This window comes from Theobroma cacao, chromosome 4, assembly GCF_000208745.1.
Source record: "Theobroma cacao cultivar B97-61/B2 chromosome 4, Criollo_cocoa_genome_V2, whole genome shotgun sequence".
Taxonomy (NCBI): domain Eukaryota; kingdom Viridiplantae; phylum Streptophyta; class Magnoliopsida; order Malvales; family Malvaceae; genus Theobroma; species Theobroma cacao.
The window spans coordinates 25735328-25747956 of NC_030853.1; the positions used below are offsets into that span (position 1 = coordinate 25735328).

Genomic DNA, 12629 nt, shown 5'->3' on the forward strand with positions numbered 1-12629 from the left:
ACTTGAGAGTCCACAAAATTCTCGTATCATTACAGTTAACTCGAGAATTTTTACATGTTTTTCCAACATGAAGAGTGTACGTATCATTTTTAAACTATTCAGTTTCATCTTACTTTTTGCTGTTACCATATATCATATCACTTGACAATTTTTGATGTTGCAATTTAGTTGTAAATGGTAGCATAGCCACCCGAAACTACTCATTGCTAATCAAGCCATATGAATCACAAAGCAACAATGTTTCGGATACTGGAGGAACCTAGAGTTTGATAATATCAAAGTAACATTTCTGACCCTAAAAACTGAAAACGGAAGAAACTATAGTTATCAGCTGCCCTACCTGTTGAGTTTCCTCTTCAATTGTATGGAACTTGCTATATTCTCAAAATGTCAGATTTAGAGTGTCAAGAAAGGAGCTTTGTTTTGCTGGGGAAAAAAAAATCAAAAACCTTATCCAAGCTCAATCAAGTACATAAACTATTAATGCAATAAAAAAGTAAAGTTGGTACACATGCAAGGCTCATTGGGTGAAGCATCTAATGTATAGGCATCAAACCCCAACAATATTTTTATGGTTGAAAATACAAAAAGCATATTGAGAGTAAGGTAAGACAAGTCACTGGAAAGCAAAATCAAACTTCATTTATAAATTGAATCAGGGGCTCAGCATCAGAAAAGAAAGCGCCTAGGAAAACAAAAAGTTGCAGTTGGCAGAAAATGAAATGAAAGAAGCCAAAAACAGATACTAGGGTAGGACATATCATACCAGCCATCACTAATAATTAACTTGTTAATGATTATTTGAGGAGATCAAGTGAAAGCCAGCTAGCACGCATGTAAACTTTGACGATATGCAGAGATGAAAGTAACTGTTTTGATTTTTCTCAATCTTTCAATATTGGCTTGTCACCATAAGAACTTTTGAAATAGACCTTGTCCCACGGGTACCATACTGCTGTCTCAAAGCAATTGTAAGGTCAATATCAATTTGTTCCACGAGGTGCATCGGCCAGAAACAAATGCTAAAGCAGAAAATCTTTTCTTCGCATGTCTTCCGTCCAAAATTTTGACCTGTCTCCTAAGCCTATTGGTTCAAGAAGCCACGATTCTTCAATGAAACACGACCACACCAGAGACTCCACCACTGTAGTGTTGGATGATTTTTCAATTTCCTGCCGGGTAGAATCTATAGCATACCCTGATTAAAAAGGTCTCAACTACTAGCTTCCAAGTACTCCCCTTCTATTACCGTTTTTAGCCAGCAGCTGATCAAGTTATTGCATACAAACAGCAAGAAGTTCGGTTCAATTATTTGATTGGCTCAGTCTATTCATATGATAACCTTCCCCTTCATGATTTAAACTGAGATTTGTTAACTAAACCATCAAGTGCAGCTTTCTATATGAATCCATTTTATATGAATTAAAGACAAATTCCTTGGTCCCTTTATGCTAATATTAATTGCCAGTTAAATGTTTATAAAAATAATGCCAAGTGCAAGGCCAACCCTGATTTAAACAGCAGAATCCTCCTGGCTATAAGCGGAATGGTACCAAAATCCAAGTTTGAGTTCAAGAACTTGTGACTTCAAAATTGGCAAGCCAAGAGGGAAAGAAAAGAAAGAGCCTCCTTTACCCCTAAAAGGGAAGGGTCCCCATTCACAGTCCACTTCCTACCAGCTTCTCAGAAGTTTTTCTTATTTACCTTTTTATACTAGCCAACTAATTTTCAATCATAGAGGGAAGTTATTAACTTAATCACGAATATGATAGTCAATGAGGAGTAACTTGAAGTAAATCATGCAACTGTCTCTTCCAGCCCTCCATACAAGTTTTGAATGCATACATAGAGTAATAGCAGCACAGTCAGAAAACAGGACCTATTGTGCAGATCAGATCCACGTTAGATTGGTCAATAATGTTACAGCTAGTTAATTAATGCTTGCGATGGATGTCTCCGCCTTGAGTATATTGTAAGTTCTACAAAATCAGATCACATTCCCAGTACTCAATCATAAAGACCAAAAAATTTGTAACATTTCAATTTTAAGAAAATGTACACATAATCCAGGCATCCCGCCAAACTCTTTGCTAACCCAATGCAGAGGAATTTAAACTATAATGTTTTATACAGTGCGTTGTTATTCTTAATTCCTGTTAAAAATTTCTGGGGTATGATACAGAGTAAACAAAGGTCCATGGAAAATAGAGACTAGAGTAAAAGTAACAAAAGGAAAACGTTCACGGAATATAATCATCCTGTGCACATATAGAGTAACAGTTCTTGCGTTTGATCAAGCTATCACCAACGTATCCACATTTAGAGTAGCATCTAGCATAGTCAACATCCCAATAAACCAAATAGTGGACCTACTTATATGAAAGCTTCCATACCTCCCGTACATTAGAGGAACCATCAGCAACTTCAGTAATAAGACTTGCAGCCATAACACCTGCGGGGCCAAAAAGAGGCGCTTAATAAGCATCTTGCACCCTGTATCTCATACATGAACAGCTTCAGGAAACAAATGAAATGCAGCATGCTTGATATGTAGCGTCCATGAAAGTATGCTACTCAAAAACTAAACATATGTGTAAACAGACATGCAAACAGATTAGAGGTAGAGCAGATTTCCAGAAACCTGTCTACAGAGGAGAAATATTGGGGATTTATGGTCTAAGGTTGTGGAAAATGGTATTTAAGGATTAGAAGGACTAGAACTTGAAACCAATTGAGTTTTGTTTGTGAAAAGTTTGTAAAAGTTGAACAATTAGCTAGCTTGCATTTTCTGCCAGCACCGATAATAAGGTTTTCATGATTGTTTGAGAAGTTAGCCAGACAGAACAGGTCTCCTACATTTACAGAGAATTTAGAATTTCTCCACTGAGTACATGAAGAGCTAGAAAGGATATAATAGGATTAAGTTTTAAGGCTACAAAATGATAAAAAAAAAAAATCAATTTTGTTTGGAGCTATTCCTTCACTGCAAAGAGTAACTTCAGATGCTCCAACAATGGAATATTAAACAACAAAAAGGAGGAGAAACAAATGAATCACTCAACCATTCTTGAACAACTCATGAATATTGCAAATTTCAAAAGACACCGATTCCAGTAAGTCTAAAAATTGTGCAGAGATATAATCAGTACACATGTTTGCATGGGGCAGTGGTCACTTTTGTTTCTTCAGTTTTCATACTGCCTTTGTTTTGCTTTAATTTCAATTTTGAATTAAAAAATTGGCAAAAACAAACAAAAGTGAAGTTGACTTATAATAAATCATAAAAATTAAATACCGTTACAATGAGCATTATTGGTTGATTCACATGACTTGAGAAAACCGCACAAAATCAATTAATTTCATTTTAGTTCCTTTTTTTTTTTCTAACAATTCTCAATCAGCTTTGACTCTAAACTTCTTCTAAAATTGAATCCAGTTGAACTATTACCACTCATTAACTGAGTAACAAAAAACAAGACCAAAGACCATTTAAAAAATTTAAAATAATTAAGAAGTTAATTACACCTAATACAAGACAAAAAGACCAGAACATAGGTCTATTCCAATCAAATACAAAATTATTAAACTATCCATGGAAATTATAACCCCAAAAAAGTTGTAGTTGTTTGACCAATGACTCAATAACAATAGAGACTAGAGAACAAGTTCCCTTAAGCCAAAACTGGCTTCTTTGATGTCTTAGAATCTATCTCTTTAATCATAAATTTCCTATGAGGAAAGTTCTTTGCAAACCACTCTAACCATGCCCACTACCTTATAAAGTGCATGAGAAAAATAAGTAAAACCCCTCCCTACTCCCACCCCCACAAAACAGAGAGAAGGAAAACCTCATGAAACTCAATGCTCCCAACTTACCTATACATTTTTTTAAATGTAATTATATCCTAAAAGAATATGTTCCACTTCCACTGACGTAACCCCAGCTATAAATGATCAGCTTACCATCTTTCTCAAGCATAGAAAGAAATTGCCGTGTTCCCCCACCTACACCAAAATAATGCTTCTTTCCAGCCATGAAAACAACTCCATGTGGGTGGCTCATGCACTGTAAATTGAGAATGCTTAGAGCTCAGGAATCCATGAATTTGTGATTTACAGAAGAATCAGGAATAACTCAAATAAGAAAGACCTTCTTTATAAGTCTATAGAGATTCCTTTGAGCAGGGATTGAGTAAATTGTCTCAGCCATTAGAATAACATCATAACCAGTAGCTTGGCCATGTTCTGAGCTGGAATTCAGGTTCATTTCACTTTCATGTGCATGAGGAAGTAGTTGATGAATCTCACCCCAGTCACCAGCAAAAAAGCGTACTTCTCCAGAAGGGTCAGGCTGTGACTTCTCTGAAAGATTTGCATTTACGTTTGGAATGGTGAGACACCGCAGGACCTCAGCATTAAAGTCCTGGAAATGCACAACAGCTGCACCCTGAAGACAAATAAATAAATAAATAACAATGACATTTTACCATATACTCCCAGTCCCTACACAGAGCAGTCAAACATGCATGAATTTACCTCAAGACATGCAAATATCCCAGGAAGTCCGTGACCACATCCAAGCTGAAAATAATTAGAGGAAAGTCAGCAAGTAGTGGCAAGAAAAGACAAGACAAGAAATTATCAGCATCTGTCTAAATATAAATTCACTATTTTAAGGCATTCTCCATTGAAGTTAAATCAATCAGAGAGACCAGCAATTTCTTCACCAGTCAAAGCTCCCTGGTTGACAAGAGCCTAACCAGCAATCAAATCTGAATATTGCGTTTGCTATAAATCATATTCTGTAAATAATGTAATGCAAAATTCATATACCACTCTGGTATCACATAAGTCTACTTGCCACAGTCAAACAACTAAGAGACTTGAATGACAACAGTTCTAAAACAGATCCTATAATTGATTTATGCTGAAAGGTAACAATACAATAAAAGAGTACAAAAGAAAAACTTCCCTGAACATCAATGTGCATATCACTAGTAACCTTAGTAACACATAAGTAAAGTAATCAAGTAAGTTTGTGTGTCAACAAGGAGTTTGATAGTAAAAACCTATGAAATTGTGCAGGCTTGCAATTATTGTGCCTTTTTTGAAAATATTCAGTTCCCACATGGAAACAAGGCTTTTCACTAGGAACCCTAATAATAACACAACCAATCTACCAAGTCATTTTGACAAACAGGATTTCAAAATTGAAGCTAATATCTGGCTATGCACCTGATATAATAGTTGTGTTGAATGGTTAAGCCCTATACAATCACCTGAAAATTAGGACCCCACCTCTAACACTCGCTTTCCCTCCAATGATAGGTGCCCATTTTGAACCTCAGAGCGCAGAGCTTTAACAAGGTCTAATGAACCTTCCCACAGCTTAAGTCCCCCTACACTCCCAAAAATAACAACACAAGAAAAAGAAATCATTACCATGTTTTAAATCGGAAGCATCCTCATTATGCTTCCATCATGACCAGGAAATCCAATGTGAAGTTAAACATGAAGTCTAAAACAAAGTAAAAGAAGAAGATTGTTACACACCTTCATACTTTCCAGGGACTAAATCCGAATTAGGCAATCCGAAAACCTCTTTAGTACTCACCCGCCCCTAAAAGAACGGCAAAGTAGTTTTAGCGTTCAAGTACTTATCAATCTTACTAAAGCAGCCATTTATTACCCCACCCCATCCCCTCCCAAAAAAAAATCTAAAACTAAAATTAAAACTTGCACATTTTTATGGGGTTTTATTCATTTCTAAACCAAGCAAACACGTTCTTGTTTTCTCCATTACAAATAGATTAAAAAAAAAAGAAAATTCACCTTGAGTAAAGTAAAGCCATCCAAGTTGACAGGCTCGACAGTGCATCTCACAGAAGAGGAAACCTGCCTCAAATTCAAAACCAACCAATCACAAAACGTTTACTCAAACATCAAAGACAAAAAGCTTACAAATTGGCACCTCAGAGGAGAGGACTTCGATGGAGGGAGGAGGAGGTGGCAGAGGCGGCTCTGACGAGTCCAAAAACCCTAAACCTAAATTGGGTTTATCACTAGATGACGAAAACAGTTGAAAACTTGAGTTGGTTGCCATTTGCTATCTATCCGTTACTAGCTTCAAAGCTGCAGACCAGCACAGCAATGAGGAGGCGAAGATGAAAAACATTTTGGCTCATTGCCCGCTTTACTATTGTGGTGGGCCTGGCTGTCGGCCTACAGCCCATGAGATTAAGGCTTTTGTAATCTGGTTTTTGGCTTTAATTAATATGTTAAATTATAATCTATTAAGTTATATTCATTGAGTGGTACCAAAGGGATCTCATCAAAGTTTCTTTTTTCTTCGCAGATTTGATATTTTGATTACATTCATTGATGGATGAAGCTAGTTATCTGCATTAACAATCAATGAAAGTTCCATTTTGATTGTTACAAGTCTTTGGCCTTGCATATATATATATATATATATATATATATATATATATATATATGTATACAAGGACGTTATTATCTTGTAGCAGCCAATATAGGACGGCACAATTGCTTCACTATATTAATACGTTTTATTTTTATTTTACTTTATAAAGTTATAAAAAAGACAGATTTAAATTCAACTCTTTTTCAAATAATGATACATGCATTTAGCTTTTAATATTAAGCTAAATGAGTCAAAAATTGAAGTACTCTTCTTCAAATGATTCTTCAAGCAAAGCTAAGCTTAATTGAGAAGGTACTTAAAAGGACAAGTGAAATAGTTTCAAGATATAAGGCGAAAGTCAGCAAATTGCCTGATTTTGGATCTTAATCAGCTTCAGAATAACTTTGTAAGCCTCCCCTTTTTTCCTGCGTACATTTAACAGTTGCCTCTTCAAAGAAGCAATATCCTTCTTTACAACATCTATTTCTTGCTTGAGCACCTGAATTTTAGCTCTCATCTGCAAATGTTTCTTCCTGTCTTCATCGCATGACGCCTTTTCCATACGCTGTAAAAAGATTGAAAGCATTGATTATTAGCAAGTTAATTTGTACAAGTATTTTTGAAAGGCTTTTTAATTTGTTACCTTTATTTGTTGTTTGATGACAGTTTTTGAAGCTAAAGAATTCCAAGTCTTTCCCTCCACAGGAGCATTAGCAAAGGCTTTATCCCTTGCCCATTTAAGCTCAGCAATCTCTTTGAGAACTTGCTGTTCATCAACCCTGATGGCAGGTTTTGGGAAGAAATATTTCCTACTAATATCCCAGCGCAACCTGCGTATCTGTTTGCAGAGCTCAAGGAATGAAATCCAATAAATAAAAAGGAAGAAAAACCTATAATTCATGTAACTAATTTAGCAATTAATTTATTGTCTTACGCGATCGCTAATCTCTTGGACTACTGATAGACCTGGATCATCACAATGATCTCCTTTCTTCTGTCTGTCATTGATCCCTTTCAAGAGCTTCTTTTCCTTGGCCATGTTATTGCTTCCATGATGCATTACAAAATTTAAGTTCTGAATCATATTATAGCAGTCCAATAAGGCCCCAAAAGGAGGGAAAAAGTAGCAGAAAGATGGATAGCAGAATCAATATATTAAGTATAAGTCTAGGATTTATGTCATCCTTACATGGATATTAATCTTCCCTTCTGTCTTGACAGCTCTCTCCTTATATGCATTGTTTGCAAAAGTCAGCTTGTCTAGGTCTCGTTTTAGAGAAGCGAGTTTCTTCCCGTTATCGGTCCACGTCCATCTGAAACGCTTCTCTCTATTTTCTAACCGGTCTAATTCGAAACAAGCCAGGATATCATCATGCTGTTCATAATGTTCAAATAACGTCAATTGTTTTGATACGAACTTCATTATGGACTACATTTACATTAAGAACTGAATTCAATATATGAATATGTGATGACAATACAGAGAGCCACATTTGCATTTAATTTTCTGTTATAATGCAAGGAATTGCAGAATTGATATAATTAAGCTTATACCTGTCTCTCCTGTAGTTTTTGAGTGATTCGAAATAGATCTTCATTCATGCTTGCCAGCAGCTTCATAGCCTGTTGAATTCCAGATTCTGGATTGGGGTTTTCCTTCAACTTGACAAAAATTAAGTCGTGAATTGAGTTACTTTTAACGGATAATCCGCCAGGTTGCATCCCTCCATGTTCAGGTTTTACATAATTTTGCATCGCGTTTCCTTCGACTGCTGCAGTAGCCATGATCTTTTGCCCAATCATGTTGTAATCAAAGAATAAAAGACAAAGAAAGAAAGATTATTAAATTCTGTCAAACCAAAGTGAAAAATGAAAAACTGGATAAGTTAATTAGCTAGCATGCAAAATAATGCAGGGTCTGAAAGCAATTCAAGATTGTACCTTGAGCGAGTTGTAGTCTCTTGTTGTTCCACTAAGGAATATTGAGTTGTCTGATTATTATTATTATTATAGAAGAAACCGATGTAATCCAGAGGAATGTGTCCTACTTGCTGAGGCCCTTGCACCCCACGGCAAGCGAGTCAACCCAAACCCTGCCAGCAATTTCTTTTTTCTTTTATCAATTCCTTTTAAGTTAGTCTTTTGTCGAAGACACTCAATGCAACAGCAACATGCAATAGGCAAGAATAAATAATTTATGAATATATCAACACAAACGTTGCAACTTCCAAGCACAATACAACAAGCTAATATTTTTAACATGTCTCCATTTTGCCAGGCAAAATTATAGGTAGAATAATTTGTACTCCCTTGGTCTTTTTTATTTATCTTTTTAATTTTTTTGATATCCCAAAAAGTATTTTTTTAATTAAGAATACCTAGGACTTTTACTTTTTTATATATTTCAAATTCATTTTATTTTATTTTTACTTTTTATTATTAAAAATCATAGAACATCAATTTTATTGATGGATTCATGAGCCCAAGTAAGAAAGTCCACCTGATATATCACCAAGATTTTAGGGGAACTTCTAATCTACCATGTGATCATATTTGTAGGGAAAGCAGATATTGATAAACTGATATGACACCTATTTGCTTGCTTAAACTGAGGTAATTTTAAACTGCTTTCTTGTTACAATAAAACTGTGAAAACAGTACCCCTTTTGTGAAACAATTAATAAAATAACATACTTCTTTCTTTCCAAATTAAATATCTACTTTATGTTTTTTAGATCAAATTTAACCAATTTTTATCATAATTTTTGGTGATATCATGTGAAATTAAAACTTTAGAAAACAAGACTTGAAACTTTTGAATTTAAGATTTTCAAAACTTATTTTTGAAATTTAATTACTAATAAAATTTTAGTTAATCATGATCAAAATTGATTTTATTTAATAAAAAATGTAAGTAAAATATTCAATTTAAGACAAAAGTAATATTAAATAGCGAGCATAGTAATCATTTACATTGTATTGGAATTTTATATGAACCTCAATACTATTCCCATTTTTGGTTTTTTTTTTTTCCAAACGTAATCAAATGATGTAGCTTATATAAGTAACCTTTCCTTAACTTAGATTTCACCTACAATTTTCTTCCATTTATGTAATCTTCAACTTTCCAATAACTTTTTCTCATTGTTTTTCCTTTCCTTTAATACACTCACCCAAGTAAATGTCTCAGACTAATAATTACTGGAAAAATCACATTTTTAGAAACTGGTCACTCCTAATAAATTATTGATGGGTCCATTATCCCCAAAAGCAGGTTCCCATTCCGTAAGCACCACAATCTTAGGCAAAGGCATGGGGTTTTGGGACAAACTTTACTGATCCAACTAGTCATGTCCCCGTTTTGTTTACAAAATCTGTCCAACTCCCAAGACAGTTATCACATCACATGCAAACATGACAATTCCCTCTCTAGTGTCGGCAGGACATCAAGTCATCTTCCACACTCCACCTTAACAGCATGTTACCAATGCCATTTTAGTTACCACGTAGTGATCCAGCTTGGTGAGAAGTACAAAACCCCTTTTTCTTTTGGGTCAAAAGGGAGCGTGGAAAGCTTAATGCACTATATAAAGAAGGGTTTCAACATAATAATTAACCTAATGTTGAAAGCCTAATTCAACAAGAATGATTCGGAGAACAAATTAATGAGAAAAGGGAGATTTGTTTGAGCATTTGAAATCCCTAAATTACCCTAGCCCTGCCCACCATCCAAAACTCAAAGAGGGCACACATCACAATTGGATGGTTGGCACATGCTGTTAAACCAAAGGCTTCTTGGCAGGACTAATTGCAAAAGACAGTGAAGGAACTAGGAAATGCATCTGATGATGAATGAAGGATTCTGAGCTTTGTTTTCTCCTTTTTAGTCAAAAGAATAAGAAAGAAAGAAAGTAAAATATCCCAAAAGCAAAACCAAATTTCTGACATCACTCCAGAATTATATTCTTATCATGCAAGTACAACTATTGAGACAGAGGGCTACAAAAGATATGAAAAAATTATATATATATGAAATTGTAAGGACTGAATTAGATATATACTTATGTTTGCTTGAGCTGAAGGACAAAGAACATTGATGATGACTTTCTACTGCAATAAGTTCAAATGCCATTCCCATAAGGAGAAAATGTATACTTGTAATCATCCCCATCTGCAAATCCAATACTAGGATCCTTCCCTTCCCTAATCATATTCCTAACACTTTCTATTCTCTCCAGAATTCCCTTAACTGCTAAATCAAATGCATCCTCAAGAGTCTCTAATCTAGACCTTGGATCTGAATAAACTACTCTTGGGATTAGCCTTATAACCTCCTCTCTCAAGGCCAATATTCTATCTTCTGAAATTCCAAGCAATGTTTCATTGAGGTTGATTTTCCATTCGCTTAAATCCTTTACTGGTATGTACACTGAGTATTTTGTATAATTCTTTGGTAAATGCCATGTGTATTGGGCATATGCAGTACCTGGATGGAAAAATACTGGAATACACCCTGCCAAAATTGAGTCGAAAATCGATCTCCTTGTGTATGAATCCCCAGGAGGCTGCAAGCAAAAGATTGAGCTCTGAAAGGCTCTCATTACATTAACTGGGTTATCACAATTTGTTGCACCATAATTACAATCCAGCAAATTGCACTGATTCTCTGAAGCTAAGCATTGATCTATAATCTTGCCCCGGATGGAGTTCTGATATTCAGGCCTAGGAGCACCAGCAAAGGAGAAGAGATAGCGCCGCTTCTGCCTTCTCATTCTGTCCTGCCATTGGAAAACCTCACTGTCCTTTGAAGGATGGAAGCATGTTGGGTATGGAATTGCATAATCATTGTTCCAGGAACTTGATTCAATTGACAACATTGACATGTTCTTCGATTCAGGCAAGAACCTAAGCTTGCTACCCCAATCGGATTCATTATCTGTTTGTCTCCTGAAATCCCATGCAATCCTTCCAGCAACTAAGAAATGATCTCTACCCCACATTCTTTTCCATTCAGGCTTTTCTGCTAGCCACTTAACAAGACTAAGAGAAGCAGAGTCTCTCACTGAAATGTTGAACTCCCAAAGATACATGCTCATATCAAGACCAGCATAGAACGGTACAAAAACAGCGGATGCTTTCGACGAATCATTGGTTAAACATTCATAATTTTTCATCTTGTTGTGAAAGATGACTTCTAACAAGAACTGATTTGTTAAAAACCAGCTATTGTTCAGCAAAACATTTTGAGGGTTTTCAATTTGAGGACCAAAACCCAAGTTCTCTAAGTACGGACACATATTTTTATCAGTTCCCCGAGTAAGCAACCGACAATTGTTAACCAAATCCTTATTAAATCTACTAGAAAGATCGTGAACATATATATATCTTCCCAAACAAGAATCTAAATCAGGTTCCACTTTCAATTCTTCCTCTCTGTCAGCCTTTTTGTTGGCTTCATCAGTTTTGTTAACCACAACATCGACAAGTGGGCTATTGGGCAATGGAGAAATGCTATCATTAGAACTTTCAGTGAAATCATGGGATAAAGAATTTTGGGTGCTGATTGCATTTGCATGATTGTTATCCAAAATAGCGACCCCATTATTTCCACCAGTTATAGCTGAGTAATCAAAGCAAAGCAATTCAAAACAGAAAACCAAGAAGACTAACAGAACAAACCAGCGTTGATTGTTGCAGCACTTCGCAGCGATGGTCTTTTCCATCTACTCTAAACAGGCTTCTCTCCTCTGCAACTTCCCAAGACGACAGCTAGAAACAGGGGGGAAGATGGAGAGAGTTTTGAGAACAGCATAAAAGCAAGTGAGAACAGTGGTTGTTTGGTTTTTAGTGGAAGCCTTGTTTCCTTGATCCGAGGCTTAAAGTGCTGAGGAGAACCTTAATTTGAGGTGAAAATGCAGGGGTTCTATTGTCATTTACTTCTTGCATTGGACAAAGGGAGCTTGAAAGTGTCTGGATTTGTGCCAAACTTATTGACTGAGGAGGCAAACGCCCGTTACTTTGTAGGGAGATTAAGGACAAGCAATGTGGGTCACCATCCCCTTTGTTTTCTCTCACCACATCTAAAAATAGGGAGAAAAAAAAAACTTCTAAAGAACATGCGGTTCTTCTCTTGTTCGTGTGAAAGTTTAAATGGTCACTAAGTTCGTCCAAACTGAAGAAAAGAAAAAGTGGGTGCACAAAAAAT

General features: G+C 35.7%; 3 protein-coding genes across 3 annotated transcripts; all 3 read right to left on the minus strand.

The window, feature by feature from the left end:
* LOC18602634 (histidine protein methyltransferase 1 homolog) lies at positions 2015–6166 on the minus strand. Its single transcript, XM_018118655.1, has 8 exons — positions 5972–6166; positions 5833–5895; positions 5554–5620; positions 5299–5399; positions 4537–4581; positions 4151–4447; positions 3964–4066; positions 2015–2452 (listed from the first exon to the last, which is right to left on the minus strand). The coding sequence occupies exons 1-8, from the start codon at positions 6101–6103 to the stop codon at positions 2370–2372; spliced, it is 891 nt and encodes a 296-aa protein (XP_017974144.1). The 5' UTR covers positions 6104–6166; the 3' UTR covers positions 2015–2369.
* Positions 6629–8385, minus strand: LOC18602635. Its single transcript, XM_018119307.1, has 6 exons — positions 8366–8385; positions 7979–8212; positions 7614–7799; positions 7359–7499; positions 7068–7262; positions 6629–6989 (listed from the first exon to the last, which is right to left on the minus strand). Exons 2-6 carry the CDS (start codon positions 8207–8209, stop codon positions 6783–6785), a joined length of 960 nt encoding a protein of 319 aa, XP_017974796.1. The 5' UTR covers positions 8210–8212; positions 8366–8385; the 3' UTR covers positions 6629–6782.
* Positions 10349–12305, minus strand: LOC18602636 (probable xyloglucan galactosyltransferase GT14). The gene has a single exon (XM_007034148.2). It carries the CDS (start codon positions 12145–12147, stop codon positions 10546–10548), a length of 1602 nt encoding a protein of 533 aa, XP_007034210.2. The 5' UTR covers positions 12148–12305; the 3' UTR covers positions 10349–10545.